The following is a 17817-nucleotide window of genomic DNA, read 5'->3' as shown; positions in this document are numbered from 1 at the left end:
TACTATCCCAGTCTATATTCTGATAAAGATCCCTATTATAAATACTCTGTAATTCTGACACCTCTCTATAATCTCCTTGCAAAATGTACATGTTCTCCACTAGTTGGTGGCCTTTAGACTACATCAAACAATGGAAATCACAAGACTTTTTCTTCCTTAGCTTTAGCCAGATAGATTCTGTCCTTGACCCCTCTGGGACACACTCCCATCCAGCTTTGCAATGTTCTGCTTAAACAATGCTGCCAGCCCTCCCCCTTTCCTATCTTTCCTGAACACCATGTATCCAGGAATATTTAATACCCACTTCTGCCCTCCCTTGAGCCAGGTCTCTGTTATAGCCACAATGTCACATTACCATGAGGCTATCTCCACCTGTAACTCACCAATCTTATTAAGCACACTCCATGGGCTGAATCTTCCCCCCTTTCAGGGGGGGGGTGAAGTTGAAGGGCAGGTGTGTAGAGGCGCCCTTCCGATCAGCGTCCCTGATCGGAGACGCACCGCCATTTTACGTGTCTATCTGCTCCCTGTGCGGGGGCATATCCCAAATTCGAGAGTGCGCTCTTTGGCGCACGCGCACAAAAGAGCGCACTCATCTCCCTGAGGCTAAGTGCAGCCTCAGGGAGATCAGTTGTAAATGGAAAAAAGATAAAAATAGAAAAATAAAATATCCCTAACATGTCCCCTCATGTGACAATGTTACATGAGTTGGAACATGTCCATAATTTTTACAAAAACTTTATTAATTTTTTTTAAAACCTACATGAAACTTCATCCCGTCCGTGGTTGAGGTTTCATGTTATTTCTAGTTCCCGCTGGGGCTCCTGGCCTGATCGCCAACCTTAAGGTTGGACGGGCAGGTCCATTAATTACTTAATTGACCCTGTCAATGGCCTCAATTTTTTTTTTCAGTTTTTAATTTCCCAGCTGCTTAAACTGTCTCCTTAAATTTGGAGACAGGGAAACAAGCTACAGTAGTCACAAGCCAATCAATTCATACTTTCCAGTGATGTGACATTTTGGTTTATTTTTTTCTCTCCTATTTAATTTCAAACTCCAGCATGCCCAGGCCCACTCCTCCTCCGCAGACTCTCCTTGAGGAATGGAATGGAATATAAAAGTAGGGATGTTTTTCATGTAGCTTTACAGGGCATTGGTGAGACCACATCGAGGAAACTGTGTACAGTTCTGGTCTCCTTTTTTAAGAAAGGACATAGTTGCGTAAAAATCAGTTCAGAGAAGGTTCACACGACTGATTCCTGGGCTGAGCAGATTATCGTATGAGGAAAGGTTGGGCAGGTTGGGACTGTATCCATTGAAGTTTGGAAGATGGAGGTGATTTTATTGAAACATATAAGACCCGGAGGAGGCTGGACAGGGTGGATGTTGAGAGGATATTTTCCCTTTTTGGAGAGACCAGAATTGGGGGACACAGTTTAAAATTAATGGGTTTCCCATTTAAGAGAGATGAGAAGAATTTTTTTTTTTCTCAGAGGTTGTGTGTCTGTCTAACCCACTTCCCCTGAGATGGGTAGAGGCAGGTCATTGAATATTTTTAAGGCAGAAATAAGTAAATTTGTGACCAACAAGGGAGTCAAAGGTTTCAGGCGGTAGCTGTTCAGATTCTGTCAATCACACCTCCTCCAGGCACATCTTTGTTTCTTTACAATAGGAAGGAAATCAAGGCCTTGGAGAGGGTGCAGAAGAGATTTACGAGAATGATAGGAGTGTGGATGGGCCTCAGTTACAAGGAGAGGCTGGAGAGGTTGGAGATCATTTCACTAGAGCAGAGAAAGTTGCCGGGTGATTTGAGAGAGGTTTGCAGAGCCAGGAAGGGTTTTGACAGAGTAAATAAGGAGAAACTGTTTCCAGTGGTAGAGCGGTCGATAACCGGAGTGCATAAAATTAAGACGATTGGCAAAAGGATCAGGTGCAACATTTATTTAAACAATGAGTCACTGTGATCTGGAGAGCACTGCCTGAACTGGTGGTGAAGCAAATTCAAGAGTAAAATTCAAAAGACAATTCTTGAGATAATGGGAAACATTTTTGTGTGTCTGTGGGAAAAGAGGAGGTCAGGGTGATTAGTGGGATATGTCTACCAAACAACACAGGAGCAGCCTGCCTGGAAGCTGTATCATTCTGTGTGTCTATGATTCAATGTAACCACATCAGTGTTTTCCACATCTCAGCAAAGTTTCCCTGACTCACCATTAGCAATATTTTGCCTCAGTTTTCACAGTGGAGGACACTAGTACCACCCCAATAGGAACAGGTAGTGCAGAGGATATAGAGAAGGAGGAACTTAGAACAATCACCATCACTGGAGAAAAAGTACTGAGCAAACTATTGGGATTAAAGGTTGACAAGTCCCCAGGACCTGATGGCCGACATCCCAGGGTCTTAAAGGAAGTGGCAGCGGAGATAGTAGATACATTGGCTATAATATTCCAAAATGCCCTGGATTCTAGAAAGGTCCCGTGGATTGGACAAATGCTAATATAACGCCCTTATTCAAAAAGGGCGGGAAGCAGAAAGTAGGAAACTATAGACGAGTTAGTTTAACGTCTGTTGTTGAGAAATTGTTGGAATGCATTATTAAGGAAGTAACAATGGGGCATTGGGAAAACCAAAATGCAATCCAGCAGAGTCAGCGTGGTTTTACGAAGAATAAATTGTGTTTGACTAATTTGCTAGAGTTCTTTGACAATGTGACAGGCAAAGTGGATAATGGGGATCCTGTAGATGTAGGATATCTGGACTTCCAGAAGGCCTTTGATAAGGTGCTGCACAAAAGATTAATACACAAGATAAGATCACACTGAGCTAGGGGTAATATATTATCTTGGATAGAGGATTGGCTAACCAATAGAAAACAGAGAGTCGGGATAAATGTGTCTTTTTCTGGATGGCAAGCTGTAACTCGTGGGGTGCCACAGGGTTCGGTCCTTGGGACCCAACTATTTACAATCCTTATTAATGACTTGGATTCAGGGTTAGAAGGTACTATAGCTAAATTTGCAGATGACACCAAAATAGGTGGGAAAGTAAGTTGCAATGATGAAATAAGGAATTTACAAATGGACATGGACAGGTTCAGTGAATGGGCCAAAATTTGGCAGATGGAGTTTAACGTGGATAAGTGTGAGGTTATCCATTTTGGTCAGAAGAATAAAAAGGCGACTTATTATTTAAATGGAGAGAAACTTCAGAATGCTTCAGTGCAGAGGGATCTGGTTGTCCTCATGCATGAATCGCTGAAAGCTAGTATGCAGCTGCAGCAGGTAATAAGGAAGGCAAATGGAATTTTGGCATTTATTGCTGAAGGAATAGCGTATAAAAATAGGGAAGTGTTGTTGCAGCTGTACAAAGCATTGGTGAGGCCGCACCTCGAGTACTGTGCACAGTTTTGGTCCCCTAACTTGAGGAAGGAAGTAGTTGTACTAGAGGCAGTTCAGAGGAGGTTCACTAGATTGATTCCAGAGATGCGGGGCTTGTCTTATGAGAAGAGATAGAGCAGTTTAGGCCTATACTCACTAGAGTTTGGTAGGATGAGAGGAGATCTAATTGAGGTATATAAGATGCTAAAGGGGACCGACAAAGTAGACGTGCAGCGGATGTTTCCCCTTCTGGGGCTTTCTAGAAGGAGAGGCCATAGTTTTATGCTAAGGGGTGGTAGATTTAAATCAGAGATTACTTTGATTTACTTTTCTCAAAGGGTCATGAATCTATGGAATTCACGACCTCAGAGTGCAGTGGATGCCGGGATGCTGAATAAATTTAAGGAGGAGATAGACAGATTTTTAATTAGTAATGGGTTATGGGGAGATGGTGGGAAATTGGATTTGAGGCCAAAATGAGATCAGCCATGATCGTAATGAATGGCAGGGCAGGCTCGAGGGGCTGAATTGCCTACTCCTGCTCCTTGTTCTTATGTTCTTATTAGCAATGCTGTAACATTGTGTTTCTTTGTCTACAGGTACAATTGTTCCCATCTCTGCACCTTGGACAGTTTCTGGATCCATGGAAAATGGCACAATGGAACAGACATTCGTTATATCTGTTTTGATAGTTGCTGAAGTCATCAGTCCACCAGAACCAACAGATCAAACAGTTCAACTATGGAGTGGATCTTCTGATTGGTACTATGTCAGGTGAATTCAGTTACTGATACATTGTGTTTGATATTGCTTTAACTCAGCTTTCGTGTCAACATCACTCAACCTAGAGTCGGACTGTGATAAATGGGCTTATCCGGGTACATAGGAACATTGGTCAATATTAATTGTATAATGGAGTGATTCATATCTCACAATCTGCAGTTCCTTCTTCTGAGAACACAGCGAGACCTCCCCATTCACATTAGTCAGGTTCATATGGAGTTGGCTCCTGTTTTTCCGACATTCTCACATCCACCACCTTGTGCATTTTTGGAAGAACAAATTCACATCCTTGTTATATATAGATACAATAAGCATAGTGGGAGAGGAAGTATTGGAGGGACTGGCATTCTTGAAGGTGGATAAATCACCAGAGCCGGATGAATTGTATCCAGGCTGTTGAACGAAGACAGGGAAGAAATCGCAGATGCTCTGAGGATCACTTTCCAATCCTCACTAGACACAGGCGAGCTCACAGAAGATTGTTGGCTTGCAAATGTCGTACCATTTTTTTTAAAAGTTGTGAGGTATATGCCAGAAAATTACAGGCCAGTCAGTCTGACTTTGGTGGTGGGCAAATTATTGGAGACAACTCTGAGAGACAGGATAAACTGTCACTTAGAAAGGGGCAGATCGATCTTGGATAGTCAGCATGGTTTTGTCAGGGAATATTGTGTCTTGTTGGCTTAATTAAATTTTTGAGGAAGCAACAAGGAGGATTGACGAGAGTAGTGCGGTGGATGTTGTCTATATGGATTTTAGTGAGGCATTTGACAAGGTCCCACGTGGAAGACTGTTCAGAAAAGTGAGAGCCCATTGGATACAGGGGACGGTGGCTGGTTTGATCCCAAATTGGCTCAGTGAAAGGAAACAAAGGGTTTCCAGTGGTTTTCCACTGGGCTCAGTGTTGGGACCTTGCTGTATGTTGTATTTATTAATGATTTAGATGTAAATGTGGGAGGCATAATGAGGAGATTTGTAAATGACACAGAAATTGGCAGTGCAGATGATAATGAAGCGGACAGCTGTTGACTCCAGAACTATATCAATGGTTTCATTGAGTAGGTGGAGAAATGGCAAATGGAATTCAATCCGGAAAAGTGTGAGGTAATGGATTTGGGGAGGGCAAAAGAAGCAAGGGAATATTCAATAAACGGGAAGTTATTGAGAAGGGTTGAGGAAGTGAGACTTTGGAGTGCATGACCACAGGTCCTTGAAGGTAGGACAGGTAGACAATGTGGTTAACTTTACTGGACGAGCTATTTAATATAAAAGCAGGAATGGAACTTTATAAAATGCCGATGAGGCCACAGCTGGAATTCTGTGCACAGTTCTGGACACCACATTACAGGAAGGACATAATTGCTCAGGAGAGAGTGCAGAGGAGATTTACAAGAATGTTGCCAGGGCTTCAAAATTGCAGCTATGAGGAGAGATTGGATCGGCTCAGGTAGTTTTCCTTAGAACAGAGGAGGCTAAGGAGTGACCTAATTGAGGTTTACAAAGTTATGTGGGGCCTAGAATGGGTAAACAGGAAAGACTTGATTCCCCTGGCTGAGGGGTCAATTAGCAGAGGACATAGATTTAAGGTGATTGGTAGGAGTATGAGAGGGGACATGTGGAAAATCTTTGGGATTCACTGCTTAAGTTGATGGTTGAGGCTGAAAAGCTCAACTCTTTTAAATGGTACCTGGACCTGCATCTGAAGCGCTGTAACCTGCAAGGCTACGGACCTATTGCTGGAAAGTGGGATTAAAATGAGCGGTTAGTTTTGTTTTCCTCTTTTTTGGTTGGCACAGAAATGATGGGCTGAATGGCCTGTTTCTTCACCGTAACTTTTCTATGGTTCTATGGTTAATCAGTGCCTCACACAAAACCATTTCATTTCATCATCTCATTGAGATATCTGATGTTCTATTCTAATTAATTTAAATGTCTCTTTATCTGCTCTTTCTGTGCTTAGTCATAAATGGCACAGTTGCAATGTTACTGGCTTCCCTCCCATACCCTTTGGAGGGGACATTTTCCTAATATGTGTCTGGATGATGAATGTCGGTGTGATTTGCTGATCTCAGAGAGGATCAAGCTGGGCTCAGTCCTTTCCTCACTCAACATTCACTAATTCACACTATCAGTGAGGGTCACTACACAGGACGATCTCCAATGTAGACATTGTCCTCCTGCTGCAATGGACAGTGATGCTATTTTGTCATCTGTAGTGTTTGCACATTGAGCTTTTACAGTGAGCAGTTGTGATCACAGAGATTGCTATTTGGTAAAATTACGGCCTAGTTTTCACTCTGTTTAAATTATTGATAGAAAGTCAGACTTGGGGCCTATGAATTCCCAACCAGTGACCCCTGTGAACAACAATTCACTCCAGGAATTCCCGATCACAGATTCTGTCCTCATATTTTAAACAATCAAAGAAAATGGTAGTGTTCCCTTCAAAGAGGAAAAGTTGGGGTGGGAGGAGTTTCTGAGATATCAGCTGGGTGTGGGTCATCCTTTATATGGGTTGGCAGTATGTGGTAGAGTTGTAGAGAGCAGGAAATGCTGCAGGCAATTTGTGCACAGCAAGATCATACAAACATACAAATTAGGAGCAGGAGTAGGCCATCAGCCCCTGGAGCCTTCTCTGCCATCCACTAAGATCATGTCTGATCTGATTGCGGCCTCAATGTCACTTTCCTGCCTACCCCCTGTACCTTTCACTCCCTTAACAGTCAAGAATCTATCTCCCTCTACCTTAAAACTATTGAATGACCCTCTTCTGCTCTCTGGGGATGAGAGTTCCACTAACTCAAGACCCTCTGAGAGAAAAAAAGTTCACTTCATCTCCATTTTCAATAGGAGAGCTCTTATTTTTAAACTTTGCTCTCAGGTTCAGGTCTCTCCAACAAGGGGAAACATCCTCTCAGCATCCACTCTGTCAAGCCCCCTCAGCATCTTTTATGTTTCAATAAGATCACCTCATTCTTCGAAACTCCAAATGGCCCAACATGCCCAAGCTTTCCTCATAAGATAACTCATCCCAGGAATCATTAGAGTGAATCTTCTCTGAACTGCTTCTAAGTCAATTATGTCCTTTCCTAATTTAGGAGACCACAACTGTCCACAGTACTCTAGATGTGGTCTTGCCAGTGCCCTGTAGAAATGTAGCAAAGGATCCCTCCTTTTATATTCTAATAACGATACCATTTCCCTTTTCTAATCACTTGCTATATCTGTATACTAGCTTCTTCTGATACATCCACCCGGACACCCAGATCCCTCTGCACCTCAAAGTCCGCAATCTCTCTCCATTTAAACAATCTGCTGCTTTTCCATTCTTCCTGCCAAAGTGGACAAGTACCAAAATGGGCAAGAGGAATTACATTCACTATTTTCCAATCTGATGGGACCCTTCTAGAATCCAGGGAATTTTGGAAACTCAAAACTAATGCATCTATTATCGCAGCAGCCGCTTCTAAGACTGTAGGATGAAGTCCATCAGGGCCTGGGGGCTTGTTTGCCTTTACTTACAATAATTTCCTCAGTAATCTTTCCCTGGTGATTGTAATTGTTTTAAGTTGCTCCCCCACTTTCATGTCTTGGTTCACAATTATCCCTGGGATATTATGTTTTCCTCTACAACTCAGGTGGATGGAAAATATCTGTTAAATTCACATGCCATGTCCTTATTTTCCGTTATTAATTCCACATTCACTCTATAGAGGACAAACATTCACCCTAGTTATTCTAATACTTTTAAAATAATTGTAGAAATGCTTATTATTCATTTTTATGCTTGCAGCAAATTTTCTCTCATATTCAAATTTCTCTTTATTATTATTCTTATTATTATTTTCATTGTTCTTTGAGTCATTCTTTGTTGATTTCATACTCAGTCCAATTTTCTGATCTTCGTGGACTTCTATGCTCTTGCTTACAATTTGATCCTATCTTTAACTTCTTTAGATGGCCATGGATGGTATGTTCCTCCCCTAGAATCTTTCTTGCTCACTGGAATGTATCTTTGCTGAGTGTTATAAAAAATCTTCTTAAATATCTGCCACTGATCTCCATTGACCTATCTCTAAACCTATTTCCCCAGTTCACATTAACCAGCTCTGTCGTCATACCCTCATAATTGCCCTTATTTGAGTTTAAAGCATCAGTCTTAGACCCTCTGGCACATAACTTCTGTTCTCCGGGGCGTCAAACCCAGGAGATAGCCCAGAAGATGCACTGGGGCATCCAGCGGAAGTCCCCAATCAAACATTGTATTCAAGTTCAAACTTCCCATTGGCAATTACCCTGCACTGGGAAACATCATATACTCCAATTTAATTGAGAGACTTTGGATGGTTCCAACTCTCTCAGCAGGATAGTTACTCAGGAAAAGTTAGAATAATTAAAACCACATCTAAATCCTGGCTAACTATCGTACTAACATTCTCCTCCCTGCCCAGAAACAGCCAGGGGCTGCCCTTGTCACCCACAACCCACAACTACCCCCTGAATCTCCTGATTGTCCCCAGACTCCTGACTACTCCCCAACCAATTACCGAGGTCCCATCCATTGCCCCGACTGCACTCCAGACCCGCCGACCACACACCACTTCCCTGACTACACTCACTAACCCCCTACAAAACGGCAGCACACTGACTACACTCTCTAACCCCCGACAAAACGGCAGCACACTGACTACACTCACTAACCCCCGAAAAAACGGCAGCACACTAACTACACTCACTAACCCCCGACAAAACGGCAGCACACTGACTACACTCTCTAACCCCTGACAAAACGGCAGCACACTGACTACACTCACTAACCCCCGACAAAACGGCAACACACTGACTACACTCACTAACCCCGACAAAACGGCAGCACACTGACTACACTCTTTAACCCCCGACAAAACGGCAGCACACTGACTACACTCTCTAACCCCGACAAAACGGCAGCACACTGACTACACTCTCTAACCCCCGACAAAACGGCAGCACACTGACTACACTCACTAACCCCCGACAAAACGGCAGCACACTGACTACACTCTCTAACCCCCGACAAAACGGCAGGACACTGACTACACTCACTAACCCCCGACAAAACGGCAGCACACTGACTACACTCTCTAACCCCCGACAAAACGGCAGCACACTGACTACACTCACTAACCCCCGACAAAACGGCAGCACACTGACTACACTCTCTAACCCCCGACAAAACGGCAGCACACTGACTACACTCACTAACCCCCGACAAAACGGCAGCACACTGACTACACTCACTAACCCCCGACAAAACGGCAGGACACTGACTACACTCACTAACCCCCGACAAAACGGCAGCACACTGACTGCACTCACTAACCACCGACAAAACGGCAGCACACTGACTACACTCACTAACCCCCGACAAAACGGCAGCACACTGACTACACTCTCTAACCCCCGACAAAACGGCAGCACACTGACTACACTCTCAAACCCCCGACAAAACGGCAGCACACTGACTACAATCTCAAACCCCCGACAAAACGGCAGTACACTGACTACAATCCCAACCCACCAACTAATCCTCTAACAACCCCCTCCCCCACCCCCAGACACCCTTCCGACCCCCCTGACAAACCCCTACCACCTTCCCGCTACTCTCCTAATCTCTCAACTACTCCCTACCCACCCCCAACTACTCACCCAGCAACTGGTAGAACCCTCCCCTTCCCATGACCAACTCCCATCCTCCCCGGATAAACTCCCATTCCCGTGCCTGCCCCAGGCTCACCCTACAATCCCACCATCCCCACTGACCACCAGACCTCCCCCGATCCTACCCACTTACCTTGCACACTTACCTTCTCTCTGGCTTCTCAAAATGGCTGGGTCCAAAACTTCATAAGATGTAGGAGCAGAAGTCGGCCATTTGGCCCATCAAGCTTGCACAGCTATTCAACGAGATCATGGCTGACCTGATACTCCTCAACTCCACTTTTGTGCTTTTTCCACATAATCCTTGATCCCCTTACTGATTAAAAATCTGTCTATCTCAGCCTTGAATGTATTTTGCAGCTCAGCCTCTTCAGCTCATTATACTTTAATCTTACCTGCTTTATAGCAGCTGCTGCCATAAAAAGGGGTCTGGCCTCCTCTCGAATGATTCTGCTGCCCTCGACTGAAGGCCTCGGGAACACGCTGCACTGTACATTTCTCACCTGGCCCGAGGTGAAAGGTCGGGAGAGGAAGGTGCAGCTGCTGAGTAAGGTCGGAAAAAGGATCAGAGTGGCAATCAAATAGTCGTTGTCAATTCTCGGATGTTCTGGCCCAAGTTCTCTGCCTCAAACTGAAAGCAAAATTCAATCATATTATGGTCACTGCTGCCTAGATGTGCCTTTACTGTTACGTACCATTAAATAATCCTGTCTTGCTGCCCATGACCAGATGTAGCATTGTCTGCTCTCTGGTTGGCTGTAGAATGTGCTGCTCTAAGATACTGTCCCAAAAACACTTGATGAGAACAGCTTGCCAACCTGATTCATCCAATTTATATGTAGATTAAAATTACCCATGATTATCACTGTACCTAGATGGTAGCGATTGTGGGTTTGGAAGATGCTGTCTAAGGAGACTTGGTGAGTTCCTGCAGTGCATCTTTTAGATGATACACACTGCTGCCGCTGTGCACCAGTGGTGGAGGGAGTGAATGTTTGTGGATGGGAAGCCAATCAAGTGCGTTGCTTTCTCCTGGATAATGTCAAACTGCTCAAGTGTTGATGGAGCAGCACTCATCCAGGCAAGCGGAGAGTCTTCCATCACATTCTTGTAATTGGTGGACAGTCTTTGGGGAGTCAGGAGGTAAGTTATTCACCACAGGATTTCCAACCTCTGACCTTCTCTTGTAGACACAGTATTTATATGGCTAATCCAGTTCAGTTTCTGGTCAACGGTAACCCACAGGAAGTTGATAGTAGGGGATTCAGTGATGGTAATGCCATTGAATGTCATTTCTCTGTATTAAATCCAATCTGCCACTTGTCTGCCCATTGGGCTAGCTTATCTATCATGTTACTACAGCTGTGGATGAACTGGATGGTGGAGGGTCCTCAGTGTACTGAATGTCCTGACAATCCATTTGGCTTCCATAAGGGCTTTGTCAGGAGGAACAAAAATGAAAATTATATATTCTTAATTCTGTTGCAGAGCTTTTGACCAGAAACTTGATGGGCAACAATATGAAAAACTTGTGACTGAATTCCTGAAGGACTTGGAACAAGACAATCAAAACTTTGGTCCAAGATTTCACATTTCTTTTTATAACACACATGGGCTCATGCATATCGCTTTTAGAAAGATAGTACATCCTCTCGGGTAGGTTTGGTTATCTCTGTAGACATCAACAGTGAGATGTGCTTAACTCTATTCTTAATCTGACTGAACCTTCCACTAATTACACTTTGGGTTTAAGCTGGAGTACTGTGCAAAGTTCTGGTCTCCTTTCCTAAGGCAGGATATATTTACCTTAGAGGGAATGCAATGACTGTTCATTAGACAGATTACATATATGTGCTGGGATTGGGATTGGTATTGGGACACATTCAGCACTGGGACCCTGTTTAGAATATTGCCCTCTACTGACAGATAACTCTGACTCCCACACACACTGCTGCATTTAATCTTCATTCAAAATTATACCAACACGTTAGCATCAACAGTGAGCATTCCTTCCCCATTTACATAAACTGGTCCCTTTAGTTGTTTTGTTCAGTGATTCTAAACAACGGCTCTTTCCTGGTGTCCAGTTCAATGTCTCTCCACATTGTCCTGTGACAGACAGATCTTGTTTCTCACCAAATTTGACGAAAAACAGGGGCACTTCAACCTTGTTCCACCATTCATAAAGATCAGAGCTGATCGTCTACCTTAACTCCACTGTCTAAACAATGGCTCTTTCCGGGTGTCCAGCTCAATGTCTCCCACACTATCCAGTGACAGACAGATCATGGTTCTCACCAGGGGCTGTCCCTCCTTGTCTTTCCCAAAGTCAAATAAAACAGAGGCTCTTCAATCCTGCTCCACCATTCAGTAAGATCATGGCTGATCTTCTACCTCAATTCCACCTTCCCACACTATCCCTCGAGTGTGTAATCTGTCTAATAAACAGGCATTGCAGTCCCTTTAAGGAAAGTTCATCCGCCCTTAGGTAAGGAGGCCAAAACTACAGGTGTGGTGTCACCTATATAATTGAAGCAAAATTTATTTTCTCTTAACTCTCTTTGTAATAAAGGCTAAGATACCATTTGTTTTCCTAATTGCTTGTTGTAACTGCATATTACCTTCCTAGGCTTCATGTGTAAAGACACCCAAGTCCCTCTGAATACCAACATTTTCCAGTCACTCACCCATGCAAAAGATTCCACTTTTATATTTTTCCTATATTTGGCTGACTTCACACATCCCCAAATAAGATTCCATCTGCCACATTCTTACCCATTCACTTAACCAACCAAATTTGGAGAAACCACATGGTCTTCTACCCCCACGTTAACTAGACATGAGGATCCAGCCCTGGCAGATCTGACTGTCCCTGACAGAGGAGTCCTGACTGCTCTTGTTGCTTTTCATATTGTTTATAATTAGGTTCCTCCTTCAATTCCAAATTATTTGGGACCCTCTTCTCCGGTGGGGATTGGCTCCCTGCCTGCTGGAGATTGGGTCGGTCCCGCCCGCACGACAGGCAAAATATTCAGCCCCTTGAGTTCACCTACAACATTCCAATTACCCCTGCTGAGAGTGATCTCAGACAATCTCCTTTACAATGCATAGAAGGGAGACCCAGCTGAGCCAGCAACTTCAGCCATGTTCCACAGAGCGGTGAGTGCAACACTGGACACTAACATAAACATTCAATAAAGAGTGGACCAAAAAACACCTTTATTGTGGAAGAGATAATATTGTGTCTCCCTAATTCTTCTGTAACCATCAAGGTGTGCCAACTATGAGCTGTGCCAGGACATTGAGCTTTCTGATTAAATTAGCCTCAACAAATAACGATGGTGCCGTCATGAATAAAGAGAAACCAATGTAATGTGAAATACTTACAAGTGAAGTTTAAATTTGAAAAACACGCAGCCCACCTTTCTGCTCTCAATAAATCTCCTGTTAGTAACAATAGAGTTGGGCGGGAATGTTGTGGTCATGATGAAGATCCTCCCTTTTTGTCCAGGAGACTCTTTTATAACCCGCCTGTACCTGCTGCCTTGTCAGCTGACAACAGTATTCACCACTGAAAAGCTTCCCCGCAGCATGGTCACACACGTCTCTTATGCACACCATTTTCATTAGAATCATGAGGAAACTGAAGGTGAAGATTTGACGACTCTGGTTTGAAGCAGCATAAAACTGAGAAAGAATCCCAATCTAAAATTAGAATCCAGAGACTGAACATGGAAAAAAGGTCAGATTCCCATCTCCTCACACCCATTCTGGGAGGTCACATTCGGAACATCGACAGTCTGAACCAGTGATTGAGAACATGATCTATTCAGATATTACCCCTGTTAACAGGTGACCCATTCACAGGCTTCTCTCATGGAGTAAATTAGCCATTGTCATCTTGCCTCTGTTTGTCTTTTGTTTTTCAAACTGCTGGGAATGTATTCTCACTGTGAAATAAAGAGGGTGATGCATTTCAACATTTGGTCTCATGTTAGATTCTTACTCAAAAATAAGTCTGGGTCACTCATTTATTATTTTTGAGGAGATAGTGGTGTCGTGGTAATATCACTGAACTAATAATACAGAGACCCAGGTTAATGCTATGGGAGCACATGTTTAAATCTCACCATAACAGCTTCTGAACTTTAAATTCAGTTAATAAAATCTGGAATTGAAAGCTTTTAATAGTGATAAAAGCAAAATTCTGCAGATGCTTGTAATATAAACAGAAAATGCTGGAAAATATCTGCAGGTCTGACAGCACCTGTCACCCCTTCTTTAAAGATCATATGGATGGGAAGCATTAACTCTGTTTCTCTCTCTGGTAGACCTGGTGAATTTTTCCAGCATTTTCTGTTTTTATTTCAGATTTCCAGCATCCGCAGTGTTTTGCTTTTATCTTAGTGTTTAATTCAGTGCCACTTCTCTTCCAGGAATGCCTGTGTTGAAGAAGTACTGCTCTTCTCTCAGTAATAGTGACTCTGAAACTAACATTGATTGTTGCAAAAACCCATCTGCTTCACTAATGCCCTTACCTGGTTTGGTCTACATCTACAGCAATGTGGTTGGCTCTTTACTGCCCTTTCAAATGGCTGAGCAAGCCTCTTAGATCAAGGGCAATTAGGGATGGGCAACAATATGTGAGCCTTGCCAGCAACAGTAGAGATAAGCCAGGGATCTACAGGCCAGTGAGTCTCACATCAGTTGTACGGAAACTATTGGAGAAAATTCTGAAGGAGATAATCTATCTCCACTTGGAGAGGTAAGATTTGATCAGGGATAGTCAGCATGGCTTTATCAGAGGGAGGTCATGCCTAACAAAGTTGATTGCATTTTTTGAGGAGGTGACCAGGCGTGTAGATGAGGGCAGTGTAGTTGATGCAGTTTATATGGATTTCAGCAAAGCCTTTGACAAGGTCCCACATGGGAGATTTAGAATGCACATGGGATACAGGGTAATTTGATAAGGTGGATTCAAACTAAGATTGGCTTAGTTCTAGGAGACAAAGGGCAATGACACAAGGATGCTTCCGTGACTGGAAGCCAGTGCCCAGTGTCATGCCACAGGGATCTATGCTGAGTCCACTATTATTTGTCATTTATATAAACGACATAGGTGACCTTGTGGGGGTAGGATTAGTAAGTTTGCAGATGACACAAAGATTGGCCGTATGGTTAATAGTGAGGTTGAGTGTCTTGAGCTGCAGGATGATATAGACGGGATGGTCAAATGGACAGCTAAGCGGCAGATGGAATTTAACCAGAAAAGCGTGAGGCGATACACTTTGGAAGGAGTAATTTGACAAGGAAGTATGCAATGAACGGCATGACACTAGGAAGTTCCGAGGAACAAAGGGACCTCGGTGTGTGTGTCCATAGATCTCTGAAGGCGGAGAGGCATGTTAGTGGGGTGGTGAAAAAGGCATATGGGACACTTGCCTTTATAAAAGGAGGCATAGATTAAAAAAGTAAGGAGGTCATGTTGGAGTTGTATAGAACCTTGGTGAGGCCACAGCTGGAGCACTGTGTGCAGTTCTGGTTGCCAAACTATAGGAAGGATGTAATTGTACTGTGGGGGGTGCAGATGGAGATTCACCAGGATGTTGCCTGGGATGAAACATTTAAGTTATGTTTTTGTTGGAGCAGAGAAGACTGAGGGGCGACCTGATCAAGGTGGACAAGATTATGAGAAGCATGGAGAGGGTGGATATGGAGCAGCTGTTCCCCTTAGATGAAGGATCACTCACAAGGGGGCATAAGTTAAAGGTGAGGGGCAGGATGTTTAGGGGGGATGTGAGGAAAAACTTTTTTACCCAGAGGGTGGTGACGGTTTGGAATGCGCTGTCTGGGAGGGTGGTGGAGGCGGGTTGCCTCACACCCTTTAAAAAGTACCTGGATGAGCACTTGGCACGTCATAACATGCAAGGCTATGGGCCAAATGCTGATAAATGGGATTGGGTAGCTTTATGAAGTGTTTCTCACATGTCGGTGCAGACTTGATGGGCCGAAGGGCCTCTTCTGCACTGTGTGATTCAGTGACTCTGTGAACACCCAAATCCCAAAAAAGATTAAATAAAAATCTTAGATAAACTCTCCACATTTCAGTGAAATGATTCTGTCAAACTATTAAGGTGTACGAGGAAAGAATGAGAAGGGATGAAGAGACAGAGAGTAATTTCTTGAGAGATGTGACACTTGGAGAGTGAGCTCCATATTCTCCAGGTGACAGCTCAGACCCCGTGCAGCCTGACACTTCAACCTGTCAAACTCCACTCTGAACAGGGTTCAAAACTCTCTCAATGGGATTTCACTGATAAACTCCCAGGATAGACAGAGTCCGACACACAACAATTCATGGATCAATCATCGGTCGGGTGTTGTGAAATTCATCTCGCTTGGAAACTCTCCCAATCTGGGCAGGTAAGGGGGGATTCTGGGGAGGGACCTGGTTAATCCGGGTCTCATTCCCCTTTCCTCACATGTTCAAATTTCCACCCAAGAAGGGTCCGGAACTCCTTCCCTCCACACTTTCCATTGCAGGGGTCACAGGAAGATGTTGAACTGATGGGAGAATCTCATCAATTGGGAATTCTGTCAGTTCCACTTCCATCGTGTGAAAGCTGCTTCTCCCTGTAGGAAACTGGGAGACTAGCATTCCAGGGCCTGATCCTGGCTGGAGTGAGACCTGCTTTCCATCTAAAGGACACTTTCCCTGCTGCAAAAACAGAACATTTAAAATCAAGTGTTGTTATTTTTTTAAGGGTCTTTGTTCCAGGGAAGAGGCCCCACTTACATAGCAGCAAGATCACACAGTGATATCCCTCCAAACCCCACTCAGACAGACACACCAGTTAGTGAGGAAATCACAGCCACAGCCCCAATATATTCCAATCGTCCTGATCCTGGAATTCCAGGCAGGGACAGCAGCATATCCATGAAGCAGCCGGATATTCTGCTCCATGATGATCATTCCCAGGAAGCAATCACTGAATTGAAGGATGAATCCCAGAGATTGGGAGCTAGGGTTCTGACATTGTGTTTTGAGTGTAGCCTCCATCAGGGTCAAAACTGGATCAGGATGAAGTGGATTATAATCCTCGACCCTCTTTAGGCTGTTCCAGATCAGACACACTCCTCAGATGATTACTTTCACATCAGGTTAAGAGAATGAGGCCTCACAGATATTTAGAGCTGATCTAACTCTCCCTGAGTGAAAGGAACTACCAGAGAATATTGCTGTCCTCCAGATAGCCTTTTTAACAAGTTTAAACTCGATTATAACAGCCCAGATATTATTGAGGTTCGTGCATCTCTCCTCAACAATATAACTCTCCACTGAAGGCTGTACAGAGATGTGTTTCCGGGTTTGGATATAGAAGTTGATATGAGACAATATACTTTCTTAATTATATAAATGTTTATTCAGGAACTGAGCATGCAATTCATTTTTATGGTAAATCAATCACAACATTGACAGTTCGAGGAAACTTAGTATAATCTTGTCTCTAATAGAAAATGCAGTCTTATTAGTATTACAATATTGGTAGTAGGGAACATGATTATTGCTGAAAACAGAGACATGTCAAAGTTTTTCATTTTATACTCATCAGGACTCTTCTCAAGAATAGCAATATAAGGGGAAAACAATAATTTATACTGTATGAGAAGAGAGTGCTGATTGATTGGCAAGTGGACTCTGACTGTTAGAGGCGTTGCCAAGACGTGAATCAGTTTTCATTGAACTTATGACCGTGACAACTCGCGCAGTTGAGTTCAGCTTTGATGACATCATGTAAGCCCAAATAGATGGTGTTGCCATGGGGTCAACTCAAGGCCCAGCTCTCTCAAACATCTTTTTTGGTTTCCATGAGAAACGTGTCTTTGATGGAGTGACACTGAGCCTCCTACCCCTTGTTAGGAAAATATAATAATTTTAACTGATGAAGAGTCA

General features: G+C 43.6%; 1 protein-coding gene across 1 annotated transcript in view; it reads left to right on the top strand.

Moving 5' to 3' along the window:
• Window positions 1-11529, top strand: part of LOC144680386 (heme-binding protein 2-like) — a 38094-nt gene extending 26565 nt beyond the window's left edge. Inside the window, exons 3-4 of the mRNA XM_078541353.1 lie at window positions 3980-4154; window positions 11352-11529. Of these exons, the coding sequence (XP_078397479.1) occupies window positions 3980-4154; window positions 11352-11523 (347 nt within the window). The 3' untranslated portion in view covers window positions 11524-11529. The remainder of the gene's footprint in view (window positions 1-3979; window positions 4155-11351) is intronic.
• The last annotated feature ends 6288 nt before the right edge of the window (window positions 11530-17817 follow it).

Source organism: Cetorhinus maximus, chromosome 5, assembly GCF_964194155.1.
Source record: "Cetorhinus maximus chromosome 5, sCetMax3.hap1.1, whole genome shotgun sequence".
In the NCBI taxonomy this organism is placed as follows: domain Eukaryota; kingdom Metazoa; phylum Chordata; class Chondrichthyes; order Lamniformes; family Cetorhinidae; genus Cetorhinus; species Cetorhinus maximus.
This window is presented reverse-complemented; position numbering and strand designations above follow the sequence as displayed.